Here is a 22,890-nt window from a genome sequence, read left to right as displayed (position 1 = left end):
ATAATGCTAAAGCTGAAACTCCAGTACTTTGGCCACCTCATGCGAAGAGTTGACTCATTGGAAAAGACTCTGATGCTGGGAGGGATTGGGGCAAGAGAAGGGGACGACAGAGGATGAGATAGCTGGATGGCATCACTGACTCGATGGACGTGAGTCTGAGTGAACTCAGGGAGTTGGTGATGGACAGGGAGGCCTGGTGTGCTGCAATTCATGGGGTCACAAAGAGTCGGACACGACTGAGGGACTGATCTGATCTGATCTGATCTGCAGCCACTCACAGCCCTTCACCCCCTCCCTCCCCCTGCTATGCCCCTGGGGGCCACTCATCAGGGTCATATTCAGTGGGTGTTGCAGATGTGGTTGGTGGTCTCCCCAGCAACCATTCTCTTTCCTTGCCAATGGAACCCCATTTGGGTCTCCTCTTCCCTGTGGCCCTGCCCTCTGGGGAGGTCTGAGCTCTCAGAGTAGTTCCATGCCTCTGCCACATGATTGGTTCAGGTGTGAGCTGGCAAGATGCCAGGGGAAGGAAGTCTGCCGTGGTGACTTCTGGGAATTTGTGTCTTCTTCTAAAGGCCACAAAACCAGGGTATTCCCTTATTCCCATGGCAGGTGGCGATGTGAGGGGGTGGGTTAGGGCTGCAGCAGCCTTGCTGTGACTGAGAGGAGCAGTCAGCCCACTGAACTGGGAGTAGATGATAATGTAGAACAGCCTAACGAACCACCCCTGGATTCGACCTTCCATCATCAAAGGAAATTCCCTGGGGTCTGTAAATTTGAATGAGGAAAATTTTTCATTTTTATTTTCATTAACCCATGACTAGATTTTCATGTTTCCTTCCATTATAAATGCAGGCATGAAATCCTAACAGTGTTAGCCAGGCCTGTGACTTGGGTCTCAAAAGAAATCACAGTTATTTTCATATTGCATTACAACTGTCTCCAAATACTGTTTATACTCGTTACAACCTCGAAATTATGGTAATGATCGGGCCTGCTGCTAGACTCTCTTTAATTGTTAATGGACAGCACATATACTCCTGCGGCATAAGGAATGTGTTAATAGTTTGTGGCTGCCCGGTGAGAAGTGCCCACAGGACTCTGACTGCTGTGCTGCGGTGAAGCCCAGCCCTGCCGGCCAGGCCAGCGATGAGGATGCAGGGACACGAAGGCTGGCCCGCTCCCGGGACACAGGGGACTTCTGACAACAAATTGGGCTTGAGGCCTCGCTGAGCTCCCCTCAGGCCACCCTTCCTTCACTCTCTCCCTCGACGTGTCAGACGTGGTGGGGTATCAGCAGCCCTAGCCTCTCCCGGCTCCCTCCGCCTTGTCCCACGGGCCACACTCTGGCCTGTTGAATCTTGTCTTGGCGTCTATTTCTCAGAGGACCCAGACTAACACAGTTGGTAACTGTTTACAGCATAGTTGCTTTCTTTTACAGTCAGACACACTCTATGCCAGGCTTCTAAAAACCCTGCTCTGTGATGGGGTCCGCACATTTCACCAGATGCTAAAGAGACACGAGGCGTGAGAACAGTTCAGAACCCGTGCCTCCTTGTCTGAGCTGCTGTGAGTTGGGGCTTTCTGTTACTTGCCCTCCCAAACATCCCAACTCTTGGGAGAGTTCAGTGAAAAAGTGTGAGAAGCGCTAGTTGGGGTAAACCCACATAAGAAAATGTTAAAACTCGATTTTTACTATCCTGTAGTTTGGACAGAGGCCCCCAAAGTCCAGAACAGCCCAGTGGTCGCCCCAGATGCTCACAGCCCTTAGTAAAGTGTCAGACCACTAAGTCTCTCTGCGGACACACCGAGAGACTGACAGACAGGGCCCTGAGTGCTAGCATCTGCCCTCCCAGCCACACAAGGGAGGCTGGAGGAGCAAGCATGGTCCCCATGAGCTGGGTCCTGTTCATTTCCTTGTTAATGCAGAGGGCCTGGGCTGGTGGGAGAGAGAGAGCGCCTGGGTGGAAAAAAGTTTGGATTGAGGTGATTTATACACTAGACTGATGGGATGGGAAGACAGATCTCTGTAAGTGTGCACTAAGTCGTGTCCAGTTCTTTGCAACCTCATGGACTGTAGCCCACCAGCCTCCTCCGTCCATGGGATTCTCCAGGTAAGAATACTGGAGTGGGTTGCCATGCCCTCCTCCAGGGGATCTTCCCAACCCAGGGATCGAACCCACATCTCCTGTGTCTCCTGCATTGGCAGGTGGATGTAGTAGGGTGACATGAGGGGGATGACACTGTCTGCTCCCTTTTGACTCAGTTCAACCTTCTCCTTCCAAGCCTGCACTGCCCCCACTGAAAAGGAAGATGAAGGCTCGCAGGCCCCAGGGAACCATGCACAGGAGACATTGGAGGGAAAGGCAGGCTGGTCACCGCCCCACCTGGCCTGCCTACAGCAACGATGTGAAAAACCTGGTATATGAGTGGATGACAACTGGCTGGGTCACAAAGGCAGGCCTTGTGAGAACAGAGGGATTCAAGGGGCTTTCTCCCTCTAATTTCCAAATTTAGGGCAAAGTCCTATTTTTTAACATTTCTCAATACCAAAAGGATCCAAACAACAGGATCCCAGAACTAATGATCTGGCCCACTGGTTCTCAGAGTGTGGCACCCAGACCATTAGCACCCTTGTAACTCAGTGTGATGGTTAATTTCATGTGTCAACTTGGCTGGGCAATGCTGCCCAGTGTTCGGTCAAACATTTGTCTAGATGCTGCTAAGAAGACATTTTTTAGATGTGATTAATATCTACAATCAGTAGACTTTAAGTACAGAATATCATTCTGGATGATGTGGGTGAGCTTCACTCATTCAGATGAGAACTTAAGAGCAAAACCCGAGGGTTCTGGAAAAAGAACAATTTTGCTGCAAGACTGTAACAGAAATCCTGCCTGAGCTTTCTGTCACCACAGTTTAGATTTACCAGCCCCCACAATATCGCATGAACTAATTCCTTACACACACACACACACCCTAATGGTTCTATTTCCTTGGCGAGTCCTAACTGCCCCATTTGGGAATTTGTTAGGAATGCAGATTCTCAGACCCCACACCAGGCCTAACTGAATCCAGTAGAGTGGGTGCTTGAATCAACTCTCCAGAGGATCCTCACGTGTGAGAATTACTTCTCTACAGTCTCATTACTCAAAGTGTTGTCTGTGAACCAGCCCCAGTGGCATCACCATGAGTGGTTAACAATGCAGATTCTGAACTCTCATCCAGACCTGCTGAGAGGGGCTCTGCACTTTAACCAGATCCCCAAGGATTTGTGAGCACATCCAAATTTGGGAAGCATGGACCCAGTGCTCCCCAGGGGCAGGGGGAAGAAATGGTGTTGCCTGGACTCTGTGAAATAACAATAAAAATGGTCAATTATTGGGCACCTGAGTGCGAAGCACTTTATACAGCTTATACAATTCATGTATACAACCCATGTAACTTCAGTGAATTATCTCATAACCATGTAAGGCAGGTGTGTCCATTAAGGCCATTTTACAGATGAGGAAATGGACTGAGGCGTGTTGAGTCACCGGCTCAGGGTCACACAGCTCACAAGTGGTGGCTCAGAATTAGAACCCAGGCTTCTGACTAGAAGCATCCACTCTCCACGCCCCACACCCTAGACAGGGAGCCTCAGCAATTCAGGAGAGAGGAGACACACACACACACACACACACACACACGCGCGCGCGCGCGCGCACACACACGCACGCACACACAAACATGAAGCCAAGATTCCTCCTCTTAATTACAGCTGTCGTTGTGTCTGCTGCTAACAAAGGCCGGGGGCTGGGAAAGGAATCAACTTAATGTGCAGTTGCTTGTTCCCAATTAGCACAAATTACCATGTGTCTGAGAAGATAATATTGGGAACTGGGATCCACCCCAGTGGGTTGCAGTGTTCCTCTGCTTAACACCCTTCCAAGCCTTTCTCGCTGGCCTTCCCTTCTCCCAGGGAGGGGGATGAGCCTTCCAGCCACACATCAAGAGGCCTGAGTAAATCCTGGCTCAGTCCCCTTTGGGAGCATCCATTGTTTTTTGTCAGTTTCCCCCTCCATTCACGTGTGTGTGCCTGTGTCGCTTCAGTCGTGTCCAGCTCTTTGTGACCCCATGGACTGTAGCCCTCCAGGCTCCTCTGTCCATGGGATTCTCCAGGCAAGAGTACTGGAGTGAGTTGCCATGCCCTCATCCAGGGGATCTTCCCAACCCAGAGACTGAACCTGTGTCTCCTGCACTGGCAGGCAGGTTCTTTACCACTAGTGCCGTGTACCTGTGATATTAGCTAAATCTGTATCAGCCAACACTAGCGTGTCCTCAGCCACAAAAAGGACTGCCCCCTCCCTACCCCACCCCCAGCTCCCTTCCTGGGGCCCAGCATGTTCCCAAATCCAGAAAATATTGGGGGGGCTCTGATAATGCCGTTCAAGGCTATGGTGGCATTGTTTTGAGAGTCCAGCCATGGCACCAGGAAGGGCTGAGGGGCTGACAGGAGCTCTGGCACCCTTGCCCTCCTCTTTTTTCTTGATCCCCCCAAGGACTCCCTCCAGATGCAAGGCCTTTGTGCTTGCGGTTCCCTCCTCTCGGACTGCTCTGACCTCCGCCCTTCTCCAGGCTGACTCCTCTGTATCCTTCAGATCAAAGCTCAATTCTTTTTCTTTTAAATTTGTCTCATTTTTGAATACTAATTCTTACAATGACAACAACTATCATTCAGTGAGGACCTAAAATGTGCTGTACTTTTGTTAACCCATTTAGTGACACAACAACATTATGCAATCGATAGGTGCTATAGTGATTCTCACTTTCCAGATGGGGAAACCGGGACACGGAGAAGTTAAGTAATCTGCCTGAGGTCACACAGCTAGCAGGTGGCACAGCTAATATTTGAACCAAAGGGTTTGGCCTCACAGCCCAGTCTGTCACTTCTTCAGAGAAGCCTGCTGAAGGACTGGAGGAAGTCCTCCTGCTGTTTCCTCTGCTGGCACCATTCTCCTGATCAACACTTGCCAGAGCTGTAACCACACATGTGTCCTCTACCTGACAGCTCTCTCCCCACCATCCAGTTCTGTGCCTGGCACATAGCAGGTGCTCAAAGAGCATGTGTGGGATGCCTGAATAAATAGGTCTCAGGCTCCTCATCTTTAAAACAGGGCAGATAATACCTCTTCCCAAAGGCCATCATGAGAACCTGGACAATGCAAGCAAAGCCCTTCTCACGGCCTGGCCATTGTTTTCATTCAAATCAGTAAGCGATTTCTCTGGGTTCCCTGCCTTGGGGTCCTAAGGCTCACTTGTTTATCTAGTGAACATCTGTTGAGCATCTACTATACATTTACTGAGCATATACTGTGGACCAGCAGTCACAGGTGCTGAGTCCACACACTGCAGAGAGAAGGAGATGTAGTCAGCCCTTTAGGGAAAATCAGATGGTGCATCTAAGGCTGAATTCCCAGGCAGAGTCCTGTCCAGACATGTGCCAGTGAAGGAGCCCTGCTCTAGTGCCTAGGATGCCCCGACCCCCGGGCCTCAGCACTGGCACTCACAGGCTTCATGATCCAGGTGATGCCTGGGTTTTTGCGAAACTCCTCCACAAACAGGTGATACTCGCAGGGCATCTCAAACGTTTTGGGGAAGAAGTCGCACTTGGCTGCCTCCAGCTTTCCTGCCTCACGCTCCAGTTGTTTCCGGAACCGCTTCAGGTTCTTCACCATGTAGTTCTTGCGGGTGAGCTGGGCAGCAAGATTGGCAAGCAGGTCACTGGTGCTTGTGCTCACTGCCCTGTCCACCTCCCAACCCCAGCATCCCACCAGCTGCGGCCCTAAGCAGACCCATTCTTTGCGAGGTAAGAATAACAGTAAGAGCAACTTTGACTGAGAGTCTGCCAGTCTATAATGATCCTGACTAGGCAGCCAGGGAAACTGAGGCTCAGAAAGGTTGTCAGTTGCCCAGAGCTATCCAGATAACAGGCAACACAGGCGGGGTTTGATCTGGGCCTGTCTGACTCCAAAGTTCTTGTTCTAACTGCTAAGCTAAACTAACCTTTTCAAATCTCCCACCTTTGTTCCCCCGCTCCTGCCCGTCCCATCTTTGTGGTCTGGTTCCTCCCATTTCTTCTTTCCCATCTCTAGACTCCAAACAGATCAACTTGCCTCATCCTGAAATCACATAATCCCTCAAGCATCCTGCTTGCTCCTCCTTTGCACCAGAGGCCAACTAGCCCATGACCTCAAGCCCCTCCCCAGGGCAGTCTGTTCCTCAGGTCTGAGATCCCTGCTGCCTCACACTAGCTCATCATGGATCTAGTGCACACACCCCACACCTGGCCTGCAGCTCCAAATTCCCTTATACTTCTCCATCCTCGTCCCTGTGTCCCCAGCCAGCCGCTGCTCACTGCCATGCCCAGTCTCCAAGCCCACCCGGCTCACCTCGTAGTGGTTCCGGAAGTGACTGATCCGCACGTGCTCGCCCATGTAGGTATGGTCAAAGTTCTCCCGAAGCCAGCTGACATCACACCAGTAGAAATCCCATTCCCCTTCGCTGGAGGCGGGGGTGGGACAGAAGTTAGGACTGAGGACCTCAGCACTGCAGGGGGTCTGGGGTGGGATCTGGGGCCTGGGGAAGCACAGCTGAGGAGTGAGCAGCTGTGTGCCCTTCGGGAGTCTCAAGGAGCTTTTGGGCCGCCGCTGCCCACCATGTACTTGGTGAGGCCTGAGAAAACTACAGGCCTGTGAGAGTGAAAACTACAGAAATGTTCCTACAAAAATCCAGGCTGCCGGCTTCCTTTGAACAATCAGCAGATCTCAGATCTGGCCATACTGAGCCCAGATGCCTCTCTCCCCCAGCACTCATCACCATAGACAGGGCACACCCTCTCCAGATCACAGTCCCCACTATGCTACATGGTCCACGACAACCTGCCAACCTCACCTGCTCGTGTTAACTGCCAGGGTCCTAGAAGCATCCACATAGCCACCTCTGAATCCACATTACCAACCAGCTCACATTTGTAAGCCCTTCCCAGTTCAAAAAGCTTTCCTCTCACTGACTCCTCAAAGCAACCCCCAAAGTGCTGTGATCATGCCTGGAGCCCTAAGATGGGGACAGCCTTGCTCACTGAGAACACAGCAGCCTCGGGATTCACAGCCAAGCCTGCCTGCCTCCAAATTCTGACCCATTCCTCACCACCATGCCAGAGAGGGGGACAGGAAACTAGACGGAGCTACTGAATTCACAAAGCAGAGCAGGGTACACAGAGGAGATGCCTGAAAAAGGCATGAGTGACAAGAAATAAAACACCATGGTTACTTTCAAGTTTTTAGTAAAAAAATTAGATATAACCGGAGCCCCATGTATATCCCTGCTTGATTGTACCTCTTATTCTCTTGTCTCAAAGGAAGCCATTAGCCTGAACTTGTAATCATATCTATGAGTGTCTTTATAGTTTTACTATGGATATATGTGTGTATTCACACATGGTACATGGCATTGTTGGCACATGCCATGTATGAATACACAAATATACACAGTAAATGTATATATACATATTAGGTTCTGTTATTATGTCCATTTTAAAGATGAAGAAACTGAGGCACAGAGAGGTTAAGAAATTAATCTATTAAATGGCAGAGCAGGATTGGAACTCAGGCCATCATGTTCCAGAGTCCAAATTCTGTGGATAGAACCACTCTTGTCTATTTCCTTTGACAATGTGCTTCCCTTTTTTTCTTACCAATCTTTTGTTTTGGGTGAATGAATAATGGATGAATGAATAAATAATGCATTATTCATTCATTCATGTAACAGACAAGTGTTGAGGTTGTCTTGGTGTCAGAGACAATGTTGGGGGCAAGGATATGGGGGAACAAAAACACCTGGCCAGGTGGTGCATACAGTCCTGTGGGGAAGATAAATAAACAAGGAGATAAATATGCAACTCTCTAATGAGGAATTATGAAACATGCCATGAGTAATCCAGTTGGATGTCATGAGGTAGGGCAGTTGAGGAACCTATGTTAGGTGGAGGCCACCCTGTGGAGCTGATATGTCAACTTATTCTGAAGAGTAAGGAGGGACAGCCAGATCAAGGGCAGTGGGGAGAGGGCTCCAGGATATAGAAGAGCAGGAACTGAGGTCCTGATGTTGAAAGGGCTCATTCAAGGATATGAAGAAAAGCCAGAGTGGAGGGACAAAGGTCAGGGATGACACTGTAAGTGGAATAGGGCCTAACAAGCAGGGCCTTGTATACCTTGGTGTGGATTTTAGATTCTTTTCTAATCCTAAAAGTTTGTTCATTTGTATACCATCTTCATGTTTATCATAATCAAGTTGTTCTTCATTTCCCCGGGAAGTCATTAAACTGCTCAACAAGGCCAAGAGGGATTGAGGTTCCTTCTACCTTCCCATTCTACCATCCTCAACATGTCTTCATGCTCATCCTCTCAGGGTCACAAGATGGTTGCTGCTATTCCAGGCATCATGGCCACTTTCTTTGTGGGAAGCAAGGGAAGGGACAGCTCTGGCCACATTTGTTCCAAACTCTGACCTAACAGGCTTGTGGTCTGAACTGGGGCCTCATTCTGTCCAGAAATACCAGACTCCAGCTTAGGTCCTAAGGACAAGGCCTCACATTCACTGAGCCATGTCTGGTGTAAACACCCTGGCCTCTGGCCCTTGATTTGAGGACTCTTGAGGCTATTTGGGATCAGTCAGGAAACAGCCCATTTCATGGGCTCACACAGCATCAGCACCAGACAAACCCTCAGACCTTTTCCCACTTGACCATGGAACAAGGCTAAGGAGGGATGGGGGCAGCCTGAGGTCACGTGGAAGGTCAGGACAGTGCCTTTTCCTATACACTTCCCTTGCCTCATTCTCCACTGCACCCAGTCCTTCAGAATCCAGGGAAGGAAAGTTCATTCCAAGATAAGTGTGCTACATGAGAGAACCAAGAAGGAAAATCCACAGCTGGAAAATCCCTGTAGCTGCCATCATCACCACCATCATCACCACCATCACTATTATCACCATCATCACCATCACTATCATCACTATCATGACACCATCATCACCATCACCACCATCATCACCACCATCACTATCATCACCATCACCACCATCACCACCATCACTATCATCACCACCATCACTATCATCACCACCATCACCATCATCACCACCATCACTATCATCACCACCATCACCATCATCACCATCACCACCATCATCACCACCATCACCACCATCACCACCATCACTATCATCACCACCATCACCATCACCACCATCACTATCATCACCACCATCACTATCATCACCACCATCACCACCATCACCACCATCACTATCATCACCACCATCACCATCACCACCATCACTATCATCACCACTATCACTATCATGACACCATCAGCACCACCATCACCATCACCACCATCATCACCACTGTAATATTCACCCAAAGCACCAAAGAGAGGACTCTGCCATCTTGGATTACCCACACCACAGTTCGGTATTTCTAAATTTTTTATGGGGTGATTCAGTCAAAGTCTGTCTCCCCTACTAGACTCCAGCACGAGGAAGTAGGAACCATAGATTCACCTATTCACTCATTTGTTTCTTCATTTACCGAGAGGCTGCTAGAATAGGGAGGATGAGCCTGGGATTCTACAGACACTTAGACTAGATGCAAACCTTACAAGATGAATGACCTCATGGTTTTTTTTTTTGTTTTTTTTTTTTTTTAACTCTTTTTGTCCAATTTTTCTCCTCAAGAAAACGGGGATAATAATAGCACCTACTGGAAGATTTGCTGGGATTATTAAAGAGGTCATGCATGTTAAGTGCTGAAGAATGTCCAGCAGGCTTAGCTACTGTTATACAACAAATATTTATTGAGGACCCTGGCAAGGCAGCTGGTTGCCCTCAGCCCTCATAGGTATTCTCTCCTTTTCCTACAGTCATAAGATGCTCAACATTTACCTGGGAAAATGTAAGCTTGCATCTTCCAGATTCCCTTGCAGCTAGTTGTGGCCACATGACTAAGTTCTGGCCAGTGAAATGTGAGAGACTTCTGAGTTGCATCCTTCAAGAGTAGGATGTGCCTTTTCTTATCTCCTCCTTACCTCCTGCTGCTTGGAATGTGCAGGAGCCTCTCACCTCAGATCATGAGGCTGAAGGCCTCATTCAAAGAATAGCAGAGTGGAAAGACGGAAGCAGATGGGTCCCACATTTCCATACCGTCTCTGAACCTCCTACATCTGGACTTCAGTGCAAGGGGTAAATAAATTCTAGTCAGTCAAAGCCTCTTTTACTTTGTGTCTCTGCTATATGCTTCCACACCTTAACCCTCACTAACATTAGCACCTACTAGGTGCCAGGGGTTGTATGCTTATTCATCTCAGTATCCAGAGGGCTCCATGTAGAAGAAGAAATGTAGGTTTAGGGGTCACAGAATTAGTAAGAGGCCAGGACCTGCTATCACGGGAGAATTCACCCTGTGGGTCTGTGATGGATGCATAGAGATCAATAGGACACTGGCTGTGGAAGAGTCAAATTGCACTGGGCATGAACCCCACACCGACACTTTCTGTGTGACCTTAATCAACTAGCTTAATATCTCTGAACATAATCACTTCTTTCTGGATGGTTATGAGGCTTAAATAAGACAGAGATGGCATCAGTAATGCCCTTGACACACTGTGGATGCTAAATAAATATTGGTCCCTGTCATAGCCAAATTGGAACAAATCCCAGAGGCCACCCAGGGGAACTGGGAGAAAAACAAAGGGAGACAAGGACCTGAGCGACAAAGGGAAGGAGAGATGAGGCTGGTGGAGGGGGGCGATCTTACTCCTTTACTTCCACCCATCCTGGCCTGTGGCGAAGGACGTCCATGAGAGTATTCATAAGAGTGGTCTTGAACCGGATTGAGGCTCTCTGCTCTCTGAAAGAAAAGGCAAGAGAACATTTGCTCAGAATCAACTATTTCCCTAGGATGGGCCAGGGATAGGAAAAAAGGAAAAGGAAGAAATGTTAATTCCATACCTGGAAATGCCAAAACAGAATTACCAAATTTCAGAATTTAGCATCATAGCATGAAACACTTAAAAAAATCAAATTGAGAATTACAGAATCTTTGAATCATTGAAAAATCATAGCAGTCACTTGCTTCAGTGCTTTTGTGGTTTGGTGGCTTTACATGTGCCACTGCTAACTCTTATATCGAATGGTGTTTGCTATGTGTGTGCTTAGTTGCTCAGTCATGTCTGACTCTTTGAGACCCATTGATTGTAGCCCGCCAGGCTCCTCTGTCCATGGAATTCTCCAGGCAAGAATACTGGAGTGGGTGGCTGTTTCCTTCTCCAAAGGATCTTCCCAACGCAGGGACTGAACCATGCCTCCTATGTCTTTTGCATTGACAGGCGGGTTTTTTGCCACTGTGCCACCTGGGAAGCATATTAAGTGATAAGTATTTGCAAATCCCCCTTTCTGTTACTCATCTGAGAAGATGGAATGGGTATACTTTTCCCTCATCCTCGTACCAGGAAGACTACAACCCCAGGACATTAGATATAAAACAAACATAAGAAGACACTGAAAGGTGGACAGAAGAAGGCAGACTGGCTAAGGATCTCAGGACCCAAAGAATTGCATGTGGTAAATTCCCTGGGTTATCTTTTTGCCTCATAGGTCCCAGATGTGGAGAGGAAGAAGCTGGCAAGTCTGAAACACCAATGGGCACAGACAAAAAAGCTCCAATAAAAGCCCCTCTCTCCAACCAGGAAAGGAAGACCTAGACAATAACTTCTGTACTCTGGCCAACTCTGTGGCTCAGCAAAGGCTGAATAGGGAATCTAGACTTCCCACCAGGTTGTAACAAGGCATCCAGCATCCCCCCCAACAACCTGGGTAGGTTGGTGTCAGAGAAGGTCAAAGATGGAGCGGGACTTTCATCACTAGCAGGTGGTAGGAAGACGCCCACACCTGCTGTGACAGCGGAGACCATGTGCCTGGACTTCCATCCCCACCTGGCAGTAAGGGGGCACCCCTCTCCCTTGGGTTGACTGTCAACAGAGGCCTGGTAAAGAATCAGGACTTTCACTACCACCCAGTGGTGATGAGGCTGCACCTCCTGTGGAGTTCGAGTAGGTCAGGTGGGGAGCAGGAACAAGGCACTCCCAGCCAGGGTGAAATCAGCAGAGGCCTAGTGGAGCCAGAACTCCCACTCTACCCAGCAGTAAGAAGGAGCCCCTCTACCCTCAAGTGTCAGTGGAGGCCAAGTGGGGAAACTAGACTCCCCTATTATGACAATAATGAGGTGGTACCATACCCCCTTCCCTGGCCAGAGCAGGGTCAGAAAATGTCACCTAAAATAGGTTTAAACAAGATCCAGAGTTCTACAGCTTAATATCCCAAATGTTCAAGATTCAGTTGGAAATCACTTGTCACACCAAGAATCAGGAGAATCTCAATGTGGCTAATACCCATGCCAAAATGGCAGATGTGTTAGACTTATGTGACAAATTTTCTAAAGCAACCATCATAAAAATGTTTCAATGAGTGACTAAGGACACATTTGAAGAACACATGAGGAACCCAGGAAAAAATCAAAGATGTATACTTTCACTACTCTTATTCAACATAGCACAGAAGTTCTAGACAGTTCAAGAAGGCAAGAAAAGTGATGTAGATCAGGAAGGAAGAAAGAAAATTGTCCCTTTTTGCAGATGACTATGTAAAACTTCCTAAGGAATCTAAGAAACAATTCATGAACTATTAGGTGAGATCAGTGAGATCACAGGATATAAATGAATATTCAAAAATTAGTTATATTTCTATATATTATCAATGAGCACATGAACATTGAAATTAAAAATACAATTTACAAGTTCTTTTTAAAAAGTCATATTTAGGTGCAAATCTAACAAAACATGTGCAGAACTTACGTAGTGAAAACTACAAAAGCAAAAATTCAGAGATCTAAATAGAGAACTGTACCATGTGCATGGATTAGAAGGCTCAGTAAGGGTGTCAATTCTTCCCAAATTAGTGTGCAGATTTAATATGATTCCTGGGATCAAAATCCTAGTGAGATTTTTTTGCAGGATAATTCTAAAATATATGTGGAAAGGCGAAGATATTAGAAGGGCTTCCCTGGTGGTTCAACGGTAAGGAATTCGCCTGCCAATGCAGGAGACACAAGAGATGCAGGTTCGATCCCTAGGTCGGGAAGACCCTTGGAAAAAGAAATGGCAACCCACTCCAGTATTCCTGTCTAAAAAATTCTATGGACAGAGGGGCCTGGCAGGCTACAGTCCATGGGGTTGCAGAGAGTCAGACATGACTAAGCAACTGAGCACACACAAACACACCAAGATATCAGAACTAGAATATCTAAAACAAATTTGAAAAGAAGAATAAAGTGGGGTCACTTCAGTTCCGTCCAGTCGCTCAGTCATGTCCAACTCTTGGTGACCGCATGGACTGTAGCACGCCAGGCTTCCCCATCCATCACCAAGTCCCGAAGCTTGCTCAAACTCATATCCACTGAGTTGGTGGTGCCATCCAACCATCTCATCCTCTGTCGGTCCCTTCTCCTCATGTCTTCAATCTTTCCAGAATCAGGGTCTTTTCCAGTGAGTCAGTTCTTCTCATCACATGGCCAAAGTATTGGAGCTTCAGCTCCAGCATCAGTCCTTCCAATGAATATTCAGGACTGATTTCCTTTAGGATGCACTGGTTGGATCTCCTTGTAGTCCAAGGGACTCTCAAGAGTCTTCACCAACACCACAGTTCAAAAGCATCAATTCTTTGGCCCTCAGCTTTCTTTATAGTCCAACTCTCTCATCCATACATGATTACTAGAAAAACCATAGCCTTGACTAGATGGACCCTTGTCAACAAAGTAATGTCTCTGCTTTTTAATATGCTGTCTAGGTTGGTCATAGCTTTTCTTCCAAGGAGCAAGTGTCTTTTAATTTCATCGCTGCAGTCATCATCTACAGCGATTTTGGAACCCCCAAAAATAAAGTCTGTCACTTTTTCCATTGTTTCCCCATCTATTTGCCATGAAGTGATGGGACCAGATGCTATGATCTTAGTTTTTTTGAATGTTGAGTTTTAAGTCAGCTTTTTCACTCTGCTCTTTCACTTTCATCAAGAGGCTTTTTAGCTGTAATTCACTTTCCCCCATAAGGGTGGTGTCATCTGTGTATCTGAGGTTATTGATAGTTCTCCCGGCAATCTTGATTCCAGCTTGTGCTTCATCCAGCCCAGCATTTCGCATGATGTATTCTGCATAGAAGTTAAATAAGCAGGATGATAGTATATAGCCTTGATGAACTCCTTTCCCGATTTGGAACCAGTCTGTTGTTCCATGTCTGGTTCTAACTGTAGCTTCTTGACCTGCATACAGATTTCTCAGGAGGCAAGTAAGATGGTTTGGTACTCCCATCACTTTAAGAATTTTTCATAGTTTGTTGTGATCCATACAGTCAGAGGCTCTGTGCTTTGTAGTAAAGCAGTAGTAGATGTTTTTCTAGAACTCTCTTGCTTTTTCTATGATCCAACGGATGTTGGCAATTGGATCACTGGTTCCTCTGCCTTTTCTAAATCCAGCTTGAACATCTGGAAATTCTCAGTGCATGTACTGTTGAAGCCCCACTTGGAGAATTTTGAGCATTGTTTTGCTGGTGTGTGAGATAAGTGCAACTGTGTGATAATTTGAACATTCTTTGGCATTGCCTTTCTTTGGGACTGGAATGAAAACTGACCTTTTCCAGTCCTGTGGCCACTGCTGAGATTTCCAAATTTGCTGGCATATTGAGTGCAGCACTTTAACAACATCATATTTTTAGGATTTGAAATAGCTCAGCTGGAATTCCATCACCTCCACTAGCTTTGTTTGTAGTGATGAAAGGCAACCATTTTGCCTTTTTGCAATTCTTTTTCTTGGGCATGGTGTTGATCACTGCCTTCTGAACAATGTCACAAACCTCCATCCATAGTTCTTCAGGCACTCTGTCTATCAAATCGAATCCCTTGAATCTATTTATCACCTCCACTGTATAATCATAAGGGATTTGATTCAGGTCATACCTGAATGATCTAGTGGTTTCCCTACTTTCTTCAATTTAAGTCTGAATTTTGCAATAATGAGTTCATGATCTGAGCCACAGTCAGCTCCTGGTCTTGTTTTTGCTAACTGTATAGAGCTTCTCCATCTTCAGCTACAAAGAATATAATCAACCTGTGGGGTAAATCAGTCTAATCAATTTCAAAACATTATGTGGCTACAATAATCAAGACTGTGTGGTATTCACAGAAAAAAAGATACAGATACTTAGAGAAGAGAAAAAAGAACAAGGAAATAGACCCACACAAATATGCCCAAATAAATTTTGACAAATGAATAAAATCAATTCAATGGAGGAAGAATAGCCTTTTCAATAAACAGTGCTGGAGCGATTTGATATGCATAAGCAAAATATGAACCTAGACTTAAACTTCATACTTTATTGTGTGAACTAGTTTTAAAAATTAATTTTATTTAATTAATTTATTTATTTGCAGCCAAAGATAGAGAAGCTCTATACAGTCAGCAAAAACAAGACCAGGAGCTGACTGTGGCTCAGATCATGAACTCCTTATTGCCAAATTCAGACTTAAATTGAAGAAAGTAGGGAAAACCACTAGACCATTCAGGTATGACCTCAATCAAATCCCTTATGATTATACAGTGGAAGTGAGAAATAGATTTAAGGGCCTAGATCTGATAGATAGAGTGCCTGATGAACTATGGACTGAGGTTCGTGACACTGTACAGGAGACAGGGATCAAGACCATCCCCATGGAAAAGAAATGCAAAAAAGCAAAATGGCTGTCTGGGGAGGCCTTACAAATAGCTGTGAAAAGAAGAGAAGCGAAAAGCAAAGGAGAAAAGGAAAGATATAAGCATCTGAATGCAGAGTTCCAAAGAGTAGCAAGAAGAGACAAGAAAGCCTTCCTCAGCGATTAATGCAAAGAAATAGAGGAAAACAACAGAATGGGAAAGACTAGAGATCTCTTCAAGAAAATTAGAGATACCAAGGGAACATTTCATGCAAAGATGGGCTCGATAAAGGACAGAAATGGTATGGACTTAACAGAAGCAGAAGATATTAAGAAGAGGTGGCAAGAATACACAGAAGAACTGTACAAAAAAGATCTTCACGACCCAGATAATCACGATGGTGTAATCACTCACCTAGAGCCAAACATCCTGGAATGTGAATTCAAGTGAGCCTTAGAAAGCATCACTATGAACAAAGCTAGTGGAGGTGATGGAATTCCAGTTGAGCTATTTCAAATCCTGAAAGATGATGCTGTGAAAGTGCTGCACTCAATATGCCAGCAAATTTGGAAAACTCAGCAGTGGCCACAGGACTGGAAAAGGTCAGTTTTCATTCCAATCCCAAAGAAAGGCAATGCCAAAGAATGCTCAAACTACCACACGATTGCACTCATCTCACACGCTAGTAAAGTAATGCTCAAAATTCTCCAAGCCAGGCTTCAGCAATACGTGAGCCATGAACTTCCTGATGTTCAAGCTGGTTTTAGAAAAGGCAGAGGAACCAGAGATCAAATTGCCAACATCTGCTGGATCATGGAAAAAGCAAGAGAGTTCCAGAAAAACATGTATTTCTGTTTTATTGACTATGCCAAAGCCTTTGACTGGATCACAATAAACTGTGGAAAATTCTGAGAGATGGGAATACCAGACCGCCTGATCTGCCTTTTGAAAAATCTGTATGCAGGTCAGGAAGCAACAGTTAGAACTGGACATGGAACAACAGACTGGTTCCAAATAGGAAAAGGAGTACATCAAGACTGTATATTGTCACCCTGCTTATTTAACTTATATGCAGAGTACATCATGAGAAACGCTGGACTGGAAGAAACACAAGCTGGAATCAAGATTGCCGGGAGAAATATCAATAACCTCAGATATGCAGATGATACCACCCTTATGGCAGAAAGTGAAGAGGAACTCAAAAGCCTCTTGATGAAAGTGAAAGTGGAGAGTGAAAAAGTTGGCTTAAAGCTCAACATTCAGAAAACAAAGATCATGGCATCCAGTCCCATTACTTCATGGGAAATAGATGGGGAAACAGTGGAAACAGTGTCAGACTTTATTTTTCTGGGCTCCAAAATCACTGCAGATGGTGACTGCAGCCATGAAATTAAAAGACGCTTACTCCTTGGAAGGAAAGTTATGACCAACCTAGATAGCATATTCAAAAGCAGAGACATTACTCTGCCAACAAAGGTCCAGCTAGTCAAGGCTATGGTTTTTCCTGTGGTCATGTATGAATGTGAGAGTTGGACTGTGAAGGAGGCTGAGCGCCGAAGAATTGATGCTTTTGAACTGTGGTGTTGGAGAAGACTCTTGAGAGTCCCTTGGACTGCAAGGAGATCCAACCAGTCCATTCTGAAGGAGATCAGCCCTGGGATTTCCTTGGAAGGAATGATGCTAAAGCTGAAACTCCAGTACTTTGGCCACCTCATGCGAAGAGTTGACTCATTGGAAAAGACTCTGATGCTGGGAGGGATTGGGGGCAGGAGGAGAAGGGGAAGACAGAGGATGAGATGGCTGGATGGCATCACTGACTCGATGGATGTGAGTCTGAGTGAACTCTGGGGGTTGGTGATGGACAGTGAGGCCTGGCGTGCTGCAATTCATGGGGTCGCAAAGAGTCAGACACGACTGAGGGACTGAACTGAACTGAACTGTGCTAGGTCTTCTTTGCTGTGCTAGCCTGCTTCTTTGCAGGCTACTCTTCATTGTGGAGCACAGGTTTCTCCTTGCAGAGGCTTCTCTTGTTGTAGAGCTTTGACTTAGTTGCTCCTTGGCATACAGGATCTTTCTAGACCAGGGATCGAACTTGTGTCCTCTGCATTGGCAGGCAAATTCCTAACCACTGGATCACCAGACAAGTCCCTTAGACCTCATAGTTTATATAAACTTAACTATGGCCCCCCTAGGCTCCTCTGTCCATGGGATTTCCCAGGCAAAAATACAGAAGTGGGTTGCCATTTCCTTCTCCAAAGGAGTTTCCTGACCCAGGGATAGCACCTGCATCTCCTGCATTGCAGATGGATTCTCTACTGCTAAGCCACCAGGGAAGCCCAAATTAATAGCACAGGAAACTTAAATGACGAACAAGCGTGTTAAAATATACTCAACCTTATCAATAACCAAGAAATGCAAATTATGATAAAAAGGACTTCTGCTTTTAGTTATGATATAAAAGGATGTGAGTTTCAATACTATATAACAATGAGAAAACAATGCATTGAATAAACATCCCTGTTCATGATGGAGAGCAATAAACAAAAGAAAACTTGACAAAGTCATTCCAGAGAGAAACAAGGCCTTCATGGAGGAGCAGAGAAGATGCAGCAGATTCCAGTTCTGGGTCTGGGTTGGACAAGTGAGGGAGCAATGCCAGCAGTGGAAGATAGACTTTTTGGTGCCAGGAGAAATTAGCTGAGCTTAGACAACATGTGGGCTTCCCTGGTAGCTCAGCTGGTAAAGAATCTGCCTGCAATGCAGGAGACCCCAGTTCGATTCCTAGGTTGAGAAAATCCCCTGGAGAAGAGACAGGCTACCCACTCCAGTATTCTTGGGTTTCCCTGGTGGCTCAGACAGTAAAGAATCCACATGCAATGCAGGAGACCTGGGTTCTATCCTTGAGTCAGGAAGATCCCCTGGAGGAGGGCATGACAACCCACTCCAGTATTCTTACCTAGAGAATCCCCATGGACAGAGGAGACTGGCAGGCTACAGTCCATGGGGGTCGCATAGAGTCAGCCTGAGTGACTAAGCACAGCACAGCACAGACAACATGTAGGGTGGATAAAAATCTGGAAGAGTTCTTTCCAAAACCAAATGAAATAAAGCTGGATTCTGGCAAATTTGCTTAAGAAAGGAGCACTAACTATAGAAAACAGTAAAGCTGAGAGAAAACCCAGATTTCTGCACATGGTGCTTGCATTCTAGCAGCCCTGCCAGAGTTGAACCCCAAAGTAAACAAAAACAATCAAACAAACAACTGCAGTCCAATCTCCTCCCAGGTCAGATACTAACAAGCTCAAAATGGCAGTACAGGAGGCTAGGCTCGAGATGAAGTCAGTGTATTAAAGCTTTGATCCAACCCATGCTCCCAGTGCATATAACAAGTTATGTTTATACTGTAGTCTGTTCAGTTCAGTTCAGTTCAGTTCAGTCGCTCAGTCGTGTCTGACTCTTTGCGACCCCATGAATGGCAGCACACCAGGCCTCCCTGTCCATCACCAACTCCCAGAGTTCGCCCAGACTCACGTCCATCGAGTCAGTGATGCCATTTAGCCATCTCATCCTCTGTTGTCCCCTTCTTCTCCTGCCCCCAATCCCTCCCAGCATCAGAGTCTTTTCCAATGAGTCAACTCTTCGCATGAGGTGGCCAAAGTACTGGAGTTAAGTGTGCAATAGCATTGTGTGTCTTTAAAAATGGACATATCTTAATTTATTTATTTATTAATAAAATATTTATTGTCCCATTTTATTACTGGGACTTCCCTGGTGGTCCAGTGGTTAAGAATCTGCCTACCAATGCAGGGTACACGATTTTGACCCCTGGTCTCAAAAGATCCCACACGCCTTGGAGCAACTAAGCCCTTGATCCACAACTACTGAGGCCCACGTGCCTAGAGTCTGTGCTCAGCAGCAAGAGAAGCCCGAGCACCACAACGAAGAGTAGTCCCCACTGGCCACTAGAGAAAGCCCATGTGCAGCAATGAAGACCTAGCACAACGAAAAATAAAATGAATAAATCAATATGTAAATATTTAAAAATACTTAATTAAAAAAAATGCTGTCATTTGAGTCTTCAGTGTGGTGTAGTAGTAACATCAAAGATCACTGATCATAGATTCTCATCATAAATATAATAATAATGAAAAAATTTGAAATGTTGAGAATTACCAAAGTGTGACACAAACACAAAGGCAGAAAACTCTGCTGGAAAACGGCACAAATAGACTTGGTCAGTGTAGGGTTGCCACAAAGCTTCAATTTGTAAAAAAAAACATAGTATCTGTAAAGTGCAACAAAGCAAAGTATAATAAAAGGATGTATGCTTGTACACAAACACATGTACACACATATATGTGGGTGTGGAAGTGGGTGTGCGTAATTTTTTTGGTCTTCACTATTTTTTACACACAATGTGCAGAATGGAATATAAAAAATATAAGACATGCAATAATAAAGCAGAAAAATGTAATGCATAATCAAGAGGAAAAACAGCCAATTGAGATAAACTCATAAATGACCCAATTATTGGAGTTATAAGATTAAGACTTTACACAGCTACTATAAATATGTTAAAGAATTTATCTGAAAAGATGGATATAATAAGTAAATATATGAGTTATTGCAGAAAAGATATTGAGAGTCTAAAAAGGAACCAAGATGGAAAAATCTAAAACTGAAAATTACAGTATCTGAAATTCAAAAATTCATAGGATAAATTTAACAGGCGATTGGACATTATCGAAGAAAGGACAGTAATGTTAGTCAAAGGGTACAAATTTCCAGTTATAAGAGAAATGAGTTCTGAGGATCTAGTGTATAGCATGGTAACTATACTGTATGATATGCTGGAAAGTTGTTAACAGTAGATCTTAAGTGTTCTCACCATAACAACAACAACAAAATGGTAATTATGTGAGGTGAAGGATGTGTTGATTAACCTTATTGTGGTAAACACTTTACAATATATATGTGTATCAAATCATCACATTATACACTTTAAATTTACACAATGCTGCTGCTGCTGCTAAGTCGCTTCAGTCGTGTCCGACTCTGTGCGACCCCATATACGGCAGCCCACCGGGCTCCCCCGTCCCTGGGATTCTCCAAGCAAGAACACTGGAGTGGGTTGCCATTTCCTTCTCCAACGCATAAAAGTGAAAAGTGAAAGTGAAGTCGCTCAGTCGTGTCTGACTCTTCACGACCCCATGGAGTGCAGCCTTCCAGGCTCCTCCGTCCATGGGATTTTCCAGGCAAGAGTACTGGAGTGGGGTGCCATTGCCTTCTCCCAATTTACACAATACTATATGCCAATTACATCTCAGTAAAGCTAGAAAACAATGGAAAGATAGTAAATTTGAAGACAGAACAATAGAAATCATTCAATCTGAGTTAGAGAATGAAAAAATTTAGAAAAACAGATCTCAGGACCTTACGGGACAATATCAAACAATATAACATAAGTGAAATCCATGGCAACATACATCACCAGCAGGAGTTGGTGATGGACAGGGAAGCCTGGCCGTTGGTGATGAACAGGGAAGCCTGGCATGCTGCAGCCCATGAGGTCAGAAAGAGTCGGACACGACTGAGTGACTGAACTGAATAAAACAGATGGATGGGTTCTGTTATCAGAAGTGCTCTTTGTTTTGTTGAGGTGGGAGCAGACATGTAAGTTTGGGGCCAGGATCTTGAACATAGTGGAACTGATCTGCGTGCGAGAGTGAAAGGTTTAAAATTGGTGGAAAGGAGTCAGTACATATAGACAGAAAGCAAAGAAGATGGGCGCTGCATGAGATAAAGATCAGAGACCATGCGTGCCCTCCCCAGTAATGGTGTAGTCAGGAAGGACTTTAGAAAAAATAGAAATATCTAAATGAAATAAGAAAATTCTAAAAGAATTGCCATGGTGTGTGCAATGTAACTACCTCCTTAACTCCCCACAAAAATCTTCAGTAAAGTCTGCATTGCTTACTCCTGTTTTGTGCATGTGGATTCTGTTTAAGAAATCCAAAAAGGTGCTGAGTTCTGCACCCAGGTTACTGTTGCAGAGTGGTGCAGAAGTTTAGAATGGATTTGTCATTTGAGTTATCAAGTCCACTTCACATGGTTGTTGAACAAGGCAAGGGAACACAGATACAACATGGTCTGTGGAGTCCAACAAGCTCTGCCACTAACAGATCCTACAGTCTTGAGCAAGTAACAGCTTCTCTGAGTTTGTCTCCCCACCTGTAAAATGGACAGAACAGTAGTATCTACTTCAAAGAATTGTGGTCAGGATTCATTGAGATAAGCAAGTGAAGCAACAAGCCCAGGGCCTGGCAAGTGCTTGCTAATTGTTTATTATCATAATCCTTATCATTATCAAAGTACAGAAGGGGGAAGGGAGAGATGGACAAAGGGAAGGAAGGAAGGAAGGCAGCGATTAGTTCTGAGTTTATTGGACTGGGTGAGACCACTCACCGTTCTTTTCCTTTTGGCAATCCATGGCCCTTGTAATTTTGATTCTGCAATGAGAAAATGAAACTGATATAATTTTATGCATTTCCATTCTGTTTTTCCAGCTCAACTTACTGCAGATATTAACATGTTCAAACTATCAGACACAGCACTGCACAGATGCTATGACAAGAAGGTTTAGCCTGGCAAAGTTCTCACTGGTTAGCATGTACCCAGAAACTTGGTCCTTAGAATGAATCCCCAAGGATCCAAGGGTCCACGTCACTCTAGGCTTACTCCAGATATGACCATATAGTGAATACCCAGTTTTAAGTGTTTCAAATGTCCAGCCTGATCCCCAGCATGAGGGCTGAACTCAGTAGGATCTGGACCTTCTGTAACACTGAATATTTGATTAGACCCATGATTCAGGAGGCGCTGGGTTAATGACTCAGAGCAATGTTAATTGCTTTGACTCAAAATGGACTTTCCAAATCCTCAAAGGGCATTTGGGGTATTATTCTCCTACAACTATGTCCAAAACAGTTTGCTCCTCAGTCCTGGTATGACTGATCCCTAAGGCAGGTGTGAAAGGAGAATCAGAAATTGGTCTTATG

General features: G+C 45.3%; 1 protein-coding gene across 1 annotated transcript in view; it reads right to left on the bottom strand.

Annotated features, from left to right (window-relative positions):
* The window catches only part of TTLL9 (tubulin tyrosine ligase like 9), a 59,330-nt gene that overhangs the window by 25,825 nt on the left and 10,615 nt on the right, over positions 1-22,890 (bottom strand). The window contains exons 4-6 of the mRNA XM_055543330.1: positions 10,853-10,945; positions 6,429-6,540; positions 5,547-5,732 (exon numbers count right to left, since the gene is read on the bottom strand). Of these exons, the coding sequence (XP_055399305.1) occupies positions 5,547-5,732; positions 6,429-6,540; positions 10,853-10,945 (391 nt within the window). The remainder of the gene's footprint in view (positions 1-5,546; positions 5,733-6,428; positions 6,541-10,852; positions 10,946-22,890) is intronic.

This window comes from Bubalus kerabau, chromosome 13, assembly GCF_029407905.1.
Source record: "Bubalus kerabau isolate K-KA32 ecotype Philippines breed swamp buffalo chromosome 13, PCC_UOA_SB_1v2, whole genome shotgun sequence".
In the NCBI taxonomy this organism is placed as follows: Eukaryota; Metazoa; Chordata; class Mammalia; order Artiodactyla; family Bovidae; genus Bubalus; species Bubalus kerabau.
This window is presented reverse-complemented; position numbering and strand designations above follow the sequence as displayed.